This window comes from Leiobunum rupestre, chromosome 1 (assembly GCF_980474605.1).
Source record: "Leiobunum rupestre chromosome 1, qqLeiRupe1.1.hap1, whole genome shotgun sequence".
Lineage (NCBI taxonomy): Eukaryota > Metazoa > Arthropoda > Arachnida > Opiliones > Sclerosomatidae > Leiobunum > Leiobunum rupestre.
The window spans coordinates 70,579,369-70,595,156 of record NC_143384.1 but is presented as its reverse complement, the minus strand read 5'-3'; the positions used below and the strand labels follow the sequence as shown (position 1 = coordinate 70,595,156).

Here is a 15,788-nt window from a genome sequence, read left to right as displayed (position 1 = left end):
CAAAAAAGCACGCAAAGAAGGCTGTGTGCCCAAGACATGTACCTGTAGTGTCGCGCGCTAAAACGTCATTTCAAAATCCGTCAATTCGATAAAGTTTCCAGCTTTCTAATATTTCAACAAGCACTATATAAATAATAACTTATGAGTCCTGGCTGTCGGAAATATTACTTCTTGGCAATTTCTGGGAAGATGTTTTATTTAAGCGCCTATTTATGATAAAATTAGGCACCGCTTAACCTTAATATTGGTGTACCTTGGAGGAGAGAAGCTAGGAGCAACAAACACAACACCCCTAGAGAGAAGGGTGTACATTCCATCTCGCAGCGAAGAAGTAGCTCGAGTCCCCGACTAGATGGCGATGGCGTCCGGCTAGATCAATAATATTTGTTCCTATGGCAACTAGCGCCACCACACAGAATCGTCATATTCAAAATTGATCGAGAGTATGGGTGATTTCTATCCATACCAATATTTACAAAATGTTTAGTTTACTGTCAGAATTCAACTACACATTTTAAGGTATGCATTATTAAATACACAATTAAAGTATTATTTAAATGACAACATACTTTTTATTTTATTATTTTGCAGTATCTGATAAAAATGGATGTTTGTGGGTCAAAGGCTTACACTTATTATCCCCCTCTACTCCAAGAACATTCTTGGACGAGGTTGGCGCCATACATGCAGCAGTTTTATGCTTGGACAACTTCAGAATGCATTGGAAGCCATTACACTCCTACAGCACTGAAACTACGAATATCAGAGCTATGTCGAAGACCATTTCCAAAGACCATAACATTTTCTGGCTTGAAAAGTAAGTTTTCAATGCACTATTAATTTAGTGTAAGGGCCTAGAGGTTTGTTTTGAAGTTGATGAGTTGATTATTTACTTGCTGCGTGCATAACAGAAAGAAATGTCTCTAATAGTAAAGGTCTTAAACGTTCACGAAATGACTTGTTCAAAAATAGGTATATTTAAAATTGTAACTACCAAAAATGGGACCATTTTCTGCATCAAGTTTGGGTTTTTGTTTTATAAACATGAATGTTGGTAGTGAGAATTTGGTCCATTCAAAGATTCCCAACTCGATAGTAAACGTTTTTATATCTTTATGAAGAAAAAAAGTTGCTGTGGACTCCAAGGCTAGTCCTCCCTTAAGCCCAATAACCCAGAAAAAATATACATCTTCAAAATTTAGAAGAGTAACTGCTGAAGAATCAAAAGCTGATGACAAATCACAAGATGTATGTTGATCTTTCTTTTGCTTTTGTGAAGTGGAAGGGTAACATTTTTTAAACTGAATCCTTTTGTTAAAGCAAAATACTAGTATGTTATATAATTTTAAATGTAAGATTTGCACTCTATCTCGTAGGAGGAGTTTTTAACTCGTGGAGGGGTTTAAAAAATGGTATAAAAGCACCTCCTTAAATTAGGCTCTTAAATTAAATTTTTATTTACCAAGCCTACAATTATATGCAAGCTGTACCAAATACAGTTAATATAAAATGGCAGACCTGAAGTAAAATGATGTTGAAGGATTAGATCAAGGAATGGATGACTCCTTGTAATCGGTGTACAACCCTGTAACTTCGACTGTACTAAAATAATTATGTAACTGATTACAGATGTAGCATTGCTGATGGCTGTACTAATTTTCATGTGCCTGTAATTGGTGTACAGATCTGCTAGAAATGGTTAGCCCCTTGTACCAAACTTCTTATTGTACTCTGAAATTGAAGAACATCCACTTTCAAGAAGACTACCCGAGGTGTAACTCATCGATTTTGTTTAAATTCAGGGATTAAGTAGACCTTCATGTAACTTAAAAAAAACCCCAAAGGGAAAAAAGGCAATGGTTAGTTTTACTATGGCAACCGAAAATGGTTTTGACAACTAAAATATTATATTTCTCTATGTAAATTATCATGGCAAAATCGAAGATTCTAAAGGTCCTCCCTTATGAATTTTTTTTAAAACAAAGGTGGTTAAATTTGGGTAAATATCTAATTTTGGGAGAATATCTAATTTTGGGAGAATATCTAAATTTGGGTAAATATCTAATTTGTGTTAAATATCTAATTTTGGGTAAATATCTAATTTGTGTTAAATATCTAATTTGTGTTAAATATCTAATTTGTGTTAAATATCTAATTTGTGTTAAATATCTAATTTTGGTAAATATTTAAATTTTGATAATTATTTAAATTTGAGTAATAATTTGTGTAAATATTTTAATTCGGGTAAGTATGTAAATTTTGGTAAATATCTAAATTTGGTAAATACTTAAATTGAATTTAGGTAAGACTTTAAATTTGAGTAAGTATTTAAAAATGGGTATTTTAATTTCGGTAAATATCTGAATTCGGGTAAATATCTAAATTTTGGTAAACTTCTAAATTTGGGGTCATTCCACGACAAATCGACCAAATGTTTTGGAATTTTCCACCCTACCTTTTTAGATTTGGATAAAAATTAGTCTTAGGGTTATTCTGGTCGATAAAGCTGAATTAATTTGGGTAAAAATCTAAATTGAAATGGGTAAATTAACTATAAATATCTAAATTCAGGTAAATTGGGTAAATTCATATTATATGTCTAAATTTGGGCAGATTGATCAGGTACTGTAAATTGGGTCTTAGTTGTCAAAAACGTTTTCGGTTGCCATGGTAAAACTAAAGCCCATCGCATTGGGGTTTTTTAAGTTACATGAAGGTCTACTTAATCCCGGAATTTAAACAAAATCGATGAGTTACACCTCGGGTAGTCTCCTTGTTTGTGTAAACAAATAAGATGGCCGCTACAAGCAGTATTTGGGATTTGTAACTAATTCTTGGCTGTTTTTGTCCCACTATTGGAGATTTTAAAATAACTGTTAAGCTAGTTATTAAACTATATTTCCTATTTTTTCCTATAATTTAACGTCTTTCCTTCTATAATTTCATTAAATTTCCTATAATACCCTATATTTTAACTCAAACGTCTGAAGAAATTAAAATAGTTGATATTTTACCCTTAGAAGTCTTCATATTGCCCTAGTTTTTAAAGATACTTATTTCCAACACTGTTTGCCGATAGTTTTTGTCTATTTCTATCAGTTATCAACTTTATTTTGAATGTTATTCCCCCTTTAAATAATTTTGACAGCCGTTTTCTCTTATTGTATAATTAATTTTCTCCTAATTCTTCCTTATTTCCCCCCAAATTTCTTCCTATATTTTCCTTTTTTCCCCCAATTTTCTTCCTATATTTCACTGATAAATTTCAATGGTCACCCTGAACTAATGTAATTTAATTAGTTTATTTCGCTAATTAAATTTGGTCTAAACAGTGCTTGAAATGGACTGGAACTCCATTTTGTTTCTTAAAAGTTTTTCCTCGTATCGTTCTGGTTAGTAAAGATTATTTTTTCATGCACAGCTTACATTTTTAAGAATAATTGAAAGGAAACACGTTCCGGTTTAAGAATTAGTCAATTTCGAGCACTTCTCCAAATTTTGCATGACCTCATGCAGAGGGATCCAAGATTTGTTGACTTTGGTTTGTTATGTTCAAATATGATACGTAGAACTGACAAATGTGAAGAAAGAGGTTGGCAGGTGGTTTTATAATTTATCATCGAAGTTCCATAATGTAACTAGCTAGAGCCACGGAAAAAGCTTTGATAATTCAAACTCAAGTTTAATGTTGCGCTTCCATTGCCCAAAATCAAAGGTGAATTTATAATGCTTATAGATTCTGTGGGTTTGCAGAGATACTGGCATTACGTCAAATCTGAAATTGACGAGAGCCTGCTTCCTCCATTACCAGAAACATTCTACTCCGCAATTCTTTTGCTTTTGAGTGACAAATTGAAGTCTGTACCAGATTATAAAAAGATCCTCTCTATTGCGAATCAGGAGATTGATGAAGATTATATTTTTAATCTGAAAAGAAGTATAAGTAGGATGTGCTTAATTGATATTACATGGTTTTATAATCATCAGAATAGTAATTTGGAATTTGAGATTCATTAATATAATGCCAAAAAACAGTGCTGTAACTGATTCGGGAACAGTAAATAGGGTCGAGAGAAATAAGTATTAATTGAAAATCTAGTCCACCACAGAATCACTCTCATTATGAGACTTTGCCGGCACTCGTTGACAAAATCCGTCTTTTCAAGTTTATAGGAATTAACTTCTACACTACAGTAGCTTCTACTAAAATCTGTAATAGGTGCTGCTATAATTTGGGTCTCGCTAGGAGGGGGAATTTCCCCCTAATTCCTCTGGTGGTTGCATTTCCTTTAAAAAAATTCATAATATAATAATGGCTATTATTTTTGTCCTCTGTGTGGTTATGTATCACATGGTGGCCCAAACTGGTACTTAAATGTGGAAAATAGTAAATTTATAAAACTTTACCCAGAATTAAGACACTCTACTGGTAACTGGAAAGTGAAACCCCTAAAATAACAATAATACTAGTGGTTGTGTTACAAATATATTTAAAGTCTTTGTGAATCAGTCTGGTTTAATGATTTTGATAAAATCAAAATGATTCAATTAGGCCTATTTGCAGTTAACTACTTTTTAATTACTCAGCCTCTCTTATTAGGGATTGGGTTGTTTCGTCAAGCTCCACCTAGCACTTCGACCAGAGGTCTATTGTGCAGCCCTAGCCTTTTAGACATGGAATAGCCCTGTCTCCGAAATGACGCGCAACATTTGCCTGTACATACCAGGATGCTCCAACCTTTGAGCCGCATAAATATCACAGACACAAAGGGCATGTGAGGAAGTTTACTCCTCTGCAAGACACACCATGCACTCTCACTGATACCAATCAGATGCAGTTGTCTATTTAGCTGGCCGTGACATAAGAGTAGGCTCGTAATCACTCTGAGCAAAAGCAACTCAGTTACTCTTTTCTTAGAAGGCCCAGGGATAAAATCCTTTGCCTACCTCTGACCATCCTACTCAAGCCAAAACTTGACGTGTCTCTTAGCCATAGTACCATTAAATAAAATCATTGTCGCCAACCCAAAAAAGTAGGTAACACATTTTCACACCACATTTTGGTTGTAACTAAATTACAGGGCATTCCCGCAAAAACAATTACTGCCTCAGGTTCCGCACTCATTCTACATCCTTTTCCAGAAAATATCGCAAAAATACAAAAGTGCTGGAGCTATTGTTAACTATTGCCTAAATCTCTAACCCAGTACATACTTCAATGTATCCATTTACTGAATTAAAGAATATATTTAATTATAAGGAAATTTAAAGGGTTTGAATAAAAATCTGTATATAAAAGTAAATTGCTGTTCTTATTGTAAGTTATATTATTGGATCTCAATTGTTTTGCTACATTTTTATTTAAATATTTGTGAAATATATTTTTGCTGCTTCCCTAAATTTTAAACTAGTTGACTACATAATATTGAATGCCAATGAAAAAGAACGCTTGGATATAGATTGGAAACCTGAATCATTTGAAACACGGTTAGTGCTCTTAAAGAATTAATACTATAAAATACCTGATTAAAGTCTTCTTATTTCGCTGTAGAATAATCCGTGCACCAGTCCCATGGCATGAAACTGTTACTAGAAATAAGAAAAGTCTGAAAAATGTTTTATTCACATGTAGTCCCACAATTCCAGCATTACAAAGAGTCTGGGACTCTACGTATGTTTTTTTACAATATAGGGTTCTGATAAATTGAAAATTTGCAATCACTTTGCAACGGTTCAGGCGACCTCCACCATATGTCGCCCGTTCCGTTGCAAACTCGCCTCTTCGAAAGTTTATTTTGTTAGAAGTCATGTGACGTTCTTTTCCTTTTTTTTGTTTTGTTTAATAGATAATAGGGGTTAGACTAATTTCTCTCTTCTCTGATACTTCGAACGATCGGGGTATTTTTCTGAACAATTTAAAAGTTTGATTTTCTTTTTAATGTCCGGGTTGTCTCAATTACAAGTCGACGGCCTCGACTATATTGTATATACAATAAATTATTAAAAAACCTTTTCTAAATATTCAATAAGAGTAAGTTAATTGTGAATCCTAGTTACAATAAGCCTAAGTGGAAATGGGTTCTGAACAAAATAACATGTAAACCGTTGGTATCGTTCAATTCGGAGTAATTATTTATAATTAGAATTGGATACTGGTTACAACTTGAAAATAGCGAATTCCTATAAACACGCTATTTTGTTACACTTTAATTAAATACATTTATTATTATTATTATATATTTTCTATTATTTCAAAAATTAAATAGCTGTATGAATTTGTTACAAAATATTTGAGATTAAATGAAGTATATATTTGTTCATTTTAACACTGATTTTGAACCCAAGTATGGCATTCCTATTGTAATTGGGGTTTTAATTTTTTTGTTCTTAAAAATATTTCTACTCATATTTGAATAACTTCTAATTTATAATGTGTATTAGCAGAATAATAACACAAATCAATAATAATAAGTTATGTAACTCATGTTTAGTCATCTTGACAGCAAGTTCAAAAATTAATTATCAATTTAAGCTCAAAGATTGCAAATTGTAATGTATCAGTACATAGAATATTCTGGTTACCTTAAATGTAGTGTTTATGGGAAACTTCTTACAGGTTTTCAAATTTTACATTTCCTGATGTCAATCATCTTATGAGCTCAAGTTTTCCAATTACCCCAGATGCCTTTTTAGAATTTGTAAAAGAACAGTGCCAAAGTGCTCGAGATCTAGTAGAGAAAATGTAACAAAAACTAAATGCAAACTAATTCAAGTCACCAGTATACACCTGTGTATCCATAAGACTATTAAGCCCCCCCCCCCTAAGTTTGAAACGAATGGGATCTCAACGTTAGAATATAATGACTGGCCAAACTGGCTACATAAATCCACCTGGTGGTTACAAATTGAAACAAATCCACAAATCCCCCAATGCATGCTACCGGTTCGCAAGAGGTAGTATAGGTGGTAGGGTTGAGGGGGGAGGGGGGTTGGCAGAATTATCTATTTTTCTCCGCCAGGTAGCGTAGATTCAATTTTTATTTCTCAAATGCCTGTCTAGTGCTGAATAAATGGGCCTTTATGCCCAATTCAAACTTAGGGGGCCTTGATAGTCTTATGGTGTAACTTTTACAAAATAGATGGGTTCCAAAATGCGCACAACTTTTGATTGACCGCAAAGATGACTGGAAGAATTTAGTACCAATGTTGAATCCAGCCCCCGCAGATTCGCTTTACAGAGTTGAACGGTTTTACTCCACAGTGGCTTGTGTCATGTGTCAACAATTACGGTTTCTCATTTTGAGAAGTTTGAAGTCTTGGCTGACTTTTATGGAAAAATTTGTAGTGAGAAATTGTGTCAAGCAGGTTTATAGTTTTACAATTTACACTGCTGTATTAACTTAAGTTATTTCAAATACAAGGTTGGTAATGATTTTGGAGATGTTTATGTTGACTTTGGCTTCTTACAAACACCCTTGTTGCGAGTGAAAGCCATCGAGAATGAAGATCACACTTTGACATTTAGTCCCAATGAAGGGGAATTGCATAAAATTATCCAAACATGCTTAGAAAGTATTGTTGAAGTTGGACACTCTGTGCCTAGGGTAAATTAACTTTAATGCTATAAGACTTTTAAAATGCTTTAAGAGTATTTTATGTTGAAAATAATTAATAAGAGCTTTTAATTTTAACCTAAGGTTGAAAAATCTCTCTTTCCTGAAATGGCTAATGATCCCACCATGTACCTTCATACTATGGGAATTAATGACTGGGAAGTAAAATATTTCTTAAAAAGATCCGCTGAGATTGTGGAGGTCAATGTCATTGGGCCTCAAAAGTAAATGCTCGTAATATTAGCTTCTTAGAGGTTGTTTGTTACCTGAAAGTTGATACTTTCTGCCAACAGATATTTGTCAACATACGATTGCTACATTAATTTGTTTAATGGCAATGTTGGCCAAGAAGTTGAACAACTATTAAAATTGAACCCAGATGTTTCAGACTTTAGTGAAGTATGAGCTTAAATTCAACTGTAGAGTGGTGTCTCTCTTAAAATACTTACATATTTTCTTTTGTGACAAGAACTTGGATAGCTTAATATCTCTGAAACGTGAAGTCACCCTTAGAAAAAAAAATATTCCCCTCAACTTTGTCAGCTTGGATTGCGAGGAATTAAAAGCTTCACTGTGTGAAATCATTAATCAATTGCGTGAAAATGTGGTGTTGGCTAAAATGGAGGAGAATCGAACAAAAAACCGGGAGTTAGTTATTTCATGTTTCGCTAAAAATTCAAGCATTCTCTAATTCAAATATTGAAATAGAATTTGCTCGGAATTTGAAGAAATGTCTGATAGTTTAAGTAAAATTCCATTTACAACTGAGGAGTTAGTTGAACTCTCCGATTACCTTAAACACGTAAATATAGCACGAATGTATATATTTTAAAGTTCTAATATTCTTTTGTTAGTGTACAGATGTAAAAATTTATGATCTGAAAGATGAAATCAAGCAAGCCACTCGCAGAGTTCTGTTTCTGGCTGAATATGCCACTATTACAGGTACTCGTAATAATTTAAGGTCATTTAAAATTTGAGGATGATAGAAATTTACATGTTTCAAATTCAGTTGAAGATGTTCAATTAAACAAGCGTGCATTTAATTGGCCTGATGACATTAAAACTGTATTTGAACTGGCACGTATTAGAACTACATCCAAACGCGATCAAGTTGAGGATGAACTCCAAGCTCGTGTTGTGGTGTTTGAGAAACGATTAGAAGATTTGAAAGCATCTATTAACTTATTTAGAAAGAAGGAGGTATTTTGTATCAAACACCCAACCAATATTCTTATTTATTGTGTCCATTTGTTTTGAAAAAGGGTACACTAATAGAGGAAGCTAAGGCTAATGTATTACAACTAGAAAATCTTACTGATGATTTAGTTGAAGTGAAGAAAGAATTAGATGGAATAAATCATGAACAGAAGCTACTTGGTTGGGAGCAATCTCCTTTTCCGTTGTTGGCAGCTTTGGTTCATCAAAAGGAGCCGTATGATATTTTATGGCATATGCAGAAAGATTTTGACAGCAAATATAGGCGATGGTTTCAAGGTATTTGTGACATTATAAAAATATTTCTACACCATTTCACACTTTAATTCATTTTTAATTGCATCCAATATTTCCTCTGTTCACTATGAAAAATAATGTCAAATTAGGTCCAATTGGAGGATTGAATGCTGATGATATTCGCGAAGATATTGAATCGATGGGTCGCACTGTTTTTCGTTTAAGCAAATCATTTTCTGATCAGCCCTCACCTCGAAGAGTTGCAGAAGGTTTGAAGTCATCCATTGAGGAATTTAAACAGTATCTTCCTGTATTGTCTATTGTTTGTAATCCTGGATTAAGAGACCGCCATTGGGAAGATGTTAGTGTTATTTAGTGAGGTTTTAGAAGTGAAGAGAAGCACATTGTGAAAACTAAATGAAAAGAGACTTAAAACGGTTTTAAAATTCACAATTTATTTATTTAATAATCCAACGTTTCGGAGGAACTCTTCCTCCTTCTTCAGGCATTTTTAAATAAATAAATTGTGAATTTTATAACCGATTTAAGTCTCTTTTCATTTAGTGAGGTTTTGTTTCGGTTTTTGAAGATTTTTATGTCAAATATTGTAGATAAGTAATATCATGGGCTTAGAAAATGTTCCAAGCGTGGATTGTTCACTTAGTGACATGATAAATTTGGGAATTCCTGGACATCTCCAAAAGTTAGTTTGTTTTCTTGTGACATTATTGCTCAGCAACCTTTTACATTTTTGGATACACAAGTCATTTTAAATTCAGGCTTGAGGATGTTGCAGTTACTGCCAGTAAAGAGTATTCACTTGAAAAGTCATTGGAAAAAATGAAAAATGAGTGGCATGACGTTAGTTTTGAATTTATTAAGTATCGTGAAACTGGGGTTTCGATACTCTCTGCTGTTGAAGATGTTCAGGCGTTGCTGGATGAGCATACTTTAAAAGTTCAAACTATGCGGGCATCTCCTTTTATAAAGCCCTTTGAGGATGAAGTACGAGAATGGGAAGAAAAACTAATGGCTGTTCAAGATATACTTGATGCTTGGTTGAAGGTAACGCAAAATGGCATTTTCCCATCAACATTTGATTTCTCGTTTTTCAACTTTTTCTCCTATAATTTGGCACATCTTTCAATGGATAAAATATTTATCACATTGCCACTTTTTCAATTGTCATTTTTTTTCAACCTGTTACGTAGTTTTTTACATTTTGTGAAACTTTTCCTATGACACTCTTTTTTCCATTTATGTAAAATTTTCCACACTTTTCTTTGCATTTTTTATCTTTTTGCAAATCATAAAGTGAAACAATTTACACACATTTTGACAAAAATACCGTTTTTAGTGCCAAGCGACCTGGCTCTATTTAGAGCCAATATTTAGCTCCGAGGACATAATGAAACAAATGCCAGAAGAAGGAACAAAATTCTTAAATGTTGATAATACATGGCGGAAAATTACATCAACTGCTGTTAGTTTGTTCCTCTCATATCTTAACTAAGAGTAATTTTTTAATCTTAATCTTAATTTTATTTTCATAACCAACATCAGGTTAGTGACCCGCATATATTAGTCGCTACCAATCAACCTAATTTACTAAATTTGCTGGAAGATTCTAACACCTTGTTAGAAGAAATTCAAAAAGGGTTGAATGAATATTTGGAAAAGAAGCGTATTTACTTTCCTCGATTTTTTTTCTTATCAAATGATGAATTGTTAGAAATTTTGTCGGAGACCAAGGATCCATTGAGAGTCCAACCTCACTTAAAAAAGTGTTTTGAAGGAATTGCACGTTTGAAATTTACAGAGGATTTAAGAATTGTCTCAATGATTAGTGCTGAAGGTGAAGAAGTAGAGTTCAATCAGGATATTCGACCAACTGAAGCATCAGTTAGTTTTTAAATTTTTTCCAGAGTTTTGAATTTTTTTGCCTTTTCCATATATTTTGTAATTTTATTTATTATTTTGCATTTTTTGTTTTTTTTTGTACAGTCGTTTTTATTACATTGAGTTTTAAATAGTTTTTTGTTTACATTTTGTTCGTAGGGCATGGTAGAAAAATGGCTTTCCGATGTGGAATTAGAAATGGTTTCTTGCTTGAAGTCCATTATAAAAGAATCGTTGGTGGATTACAATGAAATTTCCAGAATGAAGTGGGTGCAAAAGTGGCCTGGACAAATTGTCTTGTGCGTAAGTGCTATTCAGTGGACTGCACAAGTTATCGATGCTATCCAGAATCATAAGCTAAAGGTATTAATTTTTATCTAACAAATTATGTGCTAATGAGTTGTTTATAAAAAAAACTTTAAAGTTTGTCAAAGTTATTTCTAAAACTTTTAAGTACAATAGTCAAGCAAGCTGTCTATCCTCGTATAAAAACATGTAAATTGGTGTTTCTAGCCTAGTGCCAGGCCCAGGGTGCCCAGACTTGCCTTCCTATAAATTTCTTTATTTTCACCTATTTTCCTATAATTTCAGTCTTGAAAATGAAAATTTTTTTTGGTATGTGTCATAGAACATCTAGTGGAAACACTGCCGGCCACTTTCGCACAAAATCTTGAAATTTACGGGCTTTGTAAATCCGCTAAGTGATCCAATAATACAAGAAAGCAGTGTACAAAAAATTATCAATATTATATTCTAGGTGATTCAAGTCAAAGCATACCAATATGCAATAATTACCTTATTATTTTTCCCTTTTAGTGTCCTATATTTTCCTATAATTCGCTCATTTTATTTCCTATATTTTCCTGTTTTGCCTCTAAAATTCCTATTTTTCCTATAAAATTTTCAAATTCTTTCCCTGGTCACCCTGCCGGTCTCTTAGAAAAAAATTTCATTTTGATTAAAAAATTGTAAGGGATATCCTAACTCTCTTTTAAATTGAAATGGAGCATTTGAAGCTGAATGGAGCAAAATAAATTGGGGGATTTTTTTATTTATGGATGTTTTAATTTCCGTTTTTACTGTCTGATTAAAATTATATCCAAATGATTCCGATCTATCTTTTATTTGAATTTATAAGAACTGTCAATTTGTGGGAGGACATTTTTTATGGGTTTCCATTGGCACTGGGTAATTTTAATACTAAAAGTTATAGCAGTCATCATTATTTCAGGACTATATCGCAAAAAGCAACAAACAAATCAAAGATATTGTAAAATTAGTTAGAGGACAGCTTGACCAAGGAAGGAGAATTACCTTAGAAGCTCTAATCGTTATGGATGTCCATGGTAAAGTACCAATTTTTTTGGTTGTAATTCCAGTTTTTCAATTGATAATTTTGCTTTGTGAAATCACAGCAAGAGATGTTGTAGTTGAATTGGAAAGAAACAAGGTTTCTGATGTTGGTGATTTCCATTGGATAAGTCAAATGCGATATTATTTGGAAAAAGATAAAGTTTTAGTTCGAATGATAACCACTGATGTTGACTATGGGTTTGAATATTTGGGAAATTCCAACCGTTTGGTCATTACACCTTTGACTGATCGTTGTTTTCGCACATTAATGGGGGCTTTAAAACTAACTCTTGGAGGAGCTCCTGAAGGTCCAGCAGGGACTGGGAAAACGGAAACATGCAAGGATCTTGCAAAAGCTGTCGCTAAACAATGCGTTGTTTTCAATTGTTCCGAAGGACTGGATTATAAGTCCATGGGCAAATTTTTCAAAGGCCTAACACAAGCTGGTGCATGGGCTTGCTTTGATGAGTTCAACCGAATAGAACTTGAGGTTCTGTCCGTTTTGGCGCAGCAGATACATTGTATTCAACAAGCAGTTGCATCTAGAGTCGATAGATTTTTTTTTGAAGGTACTGATGTTAAATTGAACACCACCTGTGCGATTTTCATAACTATGAATCCAGGTTATGCCGGAAGACAAGAACTTCCAGATAATTTGAAAGTATGATGCAAATGGGCTATAATCACTAAGTTTGCCTTCATATTTCCTATACTTTGTAGATTTTGTTTAGAACTGTTGCTATGATGGTGCCAGATTATGCTTTGATTACTGAAATATCACTTTATTCTATGGGCTTTGTTGATGCCAGAAGGTTAGTTGAGAAATTATCTATAGAAGCCTAGTTCTTGTTATAAAATTGTCGAATTGTAGAGTATTTAATGTACACATGAATATATCTAGCTATGAATATACAATAGCAATAGCCTCTCTAACCTCTCGCTAAAATTTGGGTTGGGCTTATCTAGTCACGTGATCAATAATGTCTGCTCCGACCGAGTGAGGAGCATGCCGTCATTTCCTTCAGTCTCCTGATTGGCTGAAAACGCGTCACTGGTCTCGAAAGTTGCCACCCAAATCAAATTGACATGATAGAAGGGCTATATCGTAGGGTTGGATATTCATAGCTAGATATATTCATGATGTAGACAGTTGTCTTTATGTATGGTCCTAAAGCACTAGCTGTCAAGGTTCTCATAGTAATTGTAGAGGGTTTTATCAAAATTCAAAATTATAGTTTGGCTGGCAAAATTGTTGCTACTTACCGTCTTTGTTCAGAGCAACTCTCATCCCAACAACACTACGACTATGGCATGAGGGCTGTTAAGTCAGTTCTAACAGCTGCAGGAAATTTAAAATTAAAATTTCCAAATGAAATTGAAGAAATTCTTATTCTATGGGCCATAAAAGATGTAAATTTACCAAAATTTTTAGCCCAGGTAATGCATTGCAATGTAATAATTCATTGTATTGTTACAAAATTAAGTTTCAAAATCATTTTCTAGGATGTTCCTCTGTTCGAAGGCATTGTTTCTGATCTTTTTCCATCAGTTTTGTCTCGAAAGCCAGAATATATCTCAATACAATCTAAACTTTTTGAAATTATGGACAAAAGAAATCTTCAGTCCATAGATTGGATGATAGAGAAAATTATTCAAGTTGGCTATTACTTATTAACACACTTTTGGCACCATTCTGAAATTTTTAAAACATATTACACATTTTTCTATTTTCTGCTCATATAATAGAAATATTAAGCCTTCTTTAGAATACAAGACTGTCTATACCTCCTTACACTGCTATTTGCTCTCGAGCATTCACTTAATCCCTTTATTGTTCTAAAAATTAAAGATTTATGAAACAATATTGGTGCGTCATGGGCTTATGATTGTTGGAGAGCCAATGGGAGGGAAAACTACAGCTTATCAAGTATTGGCAGAAACTTTAACAGCTTTAAGTGCGTCTGAAGATGATGTTGACACTGAGGAAAACAGAGTTATTTTCCGGGTTATAAACCCCAAAGCTCTTACCATGGGCCAACTTTATGGTTCTTTTGATGCTGTGTCTCACGAGTGGTCTGATGGTTGTATTTTAACTTATCAAATATTTATTGTGGTAATACCAGTACTAAATCATTTAAATATGATAGGCGTTTTAGCAACAACATTTAGGGAATTTGCGAACAGTACAAGCCAAGATCGTAAATGGATAGTTTTTGATGGTCCTGTTGATGCTGTGTGGGTTGAGAACCTCAACACAGTTCTTGACGATAATCGAAAGGTTATTGTTTCATTTTGAATATTTGTTGGTTAGCTGATAGCAGCATGAGTTTATAAGCTATATAACATCTGAACTTCTTGGACACAAGATATTTTGATTAGCTTTCACTTCTTGATTGAGGTACTAAGTAATGAAAGTATTAAATTATTTGATTTAGCTATGTCTAATGAGTGGAGAAATCATTAAAATGAATCAAAAAATGAATATCATATTTGAACCAGCTGATTTAGAGCAAGTTTCTCCTGCAACTGTCTCACGTTGTGGTATGATTTACATGGAACCCCATCAGGTACATTAGAGAATAAATGTTGTTTGGTCTAAAAGCTGATCTATTAATTATATGCAGCTTGGATGGAAAACATTGAAACTTTCCTATCTAACAACTTTACCACCTGAAATTAAACCTGAACAATGTAAAATGATCGGAGAGCTATTTGATTGGTTAATTCCACCTTGTTTGGACTTTTTATCGAGCAGCTGCACTACTTTCATAAAATTATCAGATTTACACGTAACCAAATCCTTAATGAAGCTCTACCTTTGCCTCATTGAAAACATGGTTGAGGAGAAGAGAGCTTCTCTTGAAAAACTTCCACCATCTCAAGTAGTATTTCAAAATTTCAACTTCTAGGAACTGCAACCACAATTTGAGCTTACATTTTTCAGATAGCAGAATTTTTGCAGGGTTTGTTTCTGTTTGGGATGGTCTGGTCATTCGGCGGCGTAATGGATTGGGATAATCGCCAGAAATTTGATTTATTCTTCCGAAAATTAACTCTTGGTTCTTTTGAGAACCATCCTAGACCTAAAAGTTTTCGTTTGAGCAAAAACCATTTGTTTCCAGAATCTGGTTTGGTGTATGATTTTATGTATGGTCGTAATGGGGATTGGAGGAGATGGATGGATGCAGTTAATCAGAATGAATTTGTGCTTTACCCTGACTTGAGGGTGAATATTTTTTATTGTTATAATTTTCATGTTGTATAGTTTTAACTACATTTTCACTCGATAGGTTAATGAGCTTATAATACCAACTGATGAAACAGTCAGGCAGCGTTATTTTCTAGATACATTTGTCCATCACGAATTTCCACTTTTAATTGTTGGTCCAACTGGTACTGGGAAATCGATCATTACCAATAATTTTATAAATAATTTGCCCAAAGAGAAGTATGGTGAAAGTATATTTG

At 33.5% G+C, this 15,788-nt stretch overlaps 1 protein-coding gene across 2 annotated transcripts in view; it reads left to right on the top strand.

Annotated features, from left to right (window-relative positions):
- Nucleotides 1-317: 317 nt before the first annotated feature.
- The window catches only part of LOC149966229 (dynein axonemal heavy chain 3-like), a 31,646-nt gene continuing 16,175 nt past the window's right edge, over nucleotides 318-15,788 (top strand). The window contains exons 1-34 of one of the 2 annotated variants that reach the window (XM_090181089.1): nucleotides 318-519; nucleotides 592-817; nucleotides 912-972; nucleotides 1,122-1,248; nucleotides 3,754-3,943; nucleotides 5,412-5,487; nucleotides 5,552-5,671; nucleotides 6,617-6,742; nucleotides 7,140-7,344; nucleotides 7,422-7,604; nucleotides 7,698-7,837; nucleotides 7,907-8,012; nucleotides 8,083-8,261; nucleotides 8,322-8,415; nucleotides 8,468-8,558; nucleotides 8,626-8,816; nucleotides 8,879-9,110; nucleotides 9,218-9,429; nucleotides 9,680-9,771; nucleotides 9,848-10,133; nucleotides 10,426-10,551; nucleotides 10,632-10,970; nucleotides 11,127-11,330; nucleotides 12,199-12,313; nucleotides 12,383-12,981; nucleotides 13,041-13,132; nucleotides 13,556-13,757; nucleotides 13,824-13,976; nucleotides 14,170-14,401; nucleotides 14,468-14,598; nucleotides 14,756-14,887; nucleotides 14,945-15,202; nucleotides 15,265-15,546; nucleotides 15,611-15,768. In XM_090181089.1, the coding sequence (XP_090037215.1) occupies nucleotides 604-817; nucleotides 912-972; nucleotides 1,122-1,248; nucleotides 3,754-3,943; nucleotides 5,412-5,487; nucleotides 5,552-5,671; nucleotides 6,617-6,742; nucleotides 7,140-7,344; nucleotides 7,422-7,604; nucleotides 7,698-7,837; nucleotides 7,907-8,012; nucleotides 8,083-8,261; nucleotides 8,322-8,415; nucleotides 8,468-8,558; nucleotides 8,626-8,816; nucleotides 8,879-9,110; nucleotides 9,218-9,429; nucleotides 9,680-9,771; nucleotides 9,848-10,133; nucleotides 10,426-10,551; nucleotides 10,632-10,970; nucleotides 11,127-11,330; nucleotides 12,199-12,313; nucleotides 12,383-12,981; nucleotides 13,041-13,132; nucleotides 13,556-13,757; nucleotides 13,824-13,976; nucleotides 14,170-14,401; nucleotides 14,468-14,598; nucleotides 14,756-14,887; nucleotides 14,945-15,202; nucleotides 15,265-15,546; nucleotides 15,611-15,768 (5,948 nt within the window). In that variant the 5' untranslated portion in view covers nucleotides 318-519; nucleotides 592-603. The remainder of the gene's footprint in view (nucleotides 520-591; nucleotides 818-911; nucleotides 973-1,121; nucleotides 1,249-3,753; nucleotides 3,944-5,411; nucleotides 5,488-5,551; nucleotides 5,672-6,616; nucleotides 6,743-7,139; nucleotides 7,345-7,421; nucleotides 7,605-7,697; nucleotides 7,838-7,906; nucleotides 8,013-8,082; nucleotides 8,262-8,321; nucleotides 8,416-8,467; nucleotides 8,559-8,625; nucleotides 8,817-8,878; nucleotides 9,111-9,217; nucleotides 9,430-9,679; nucleotides 9,772-9,847; nucleotides 10,134-10,425; nucleotides 10,552-10,631; nucleotides 10,971-11,126; nucleotides 11,331-12,198; nucleotides 12,314-12,382; nucleotides 12,982-13,040; nucleotides 13,133-13,555; nucleotides 13,758-13,823; nucleotides 13,977-14,169; nucleotides 14,402-14,467; nucleotides 14,599-14,755; nucleotides 14,888-14,944; nucleotides 15,203-15,264; nucleotides 15,547-15,610; nucleotides 15,769-15,788) is intronic. The other variant, XM_090181096.1, reaches the window with a different exon arrangement.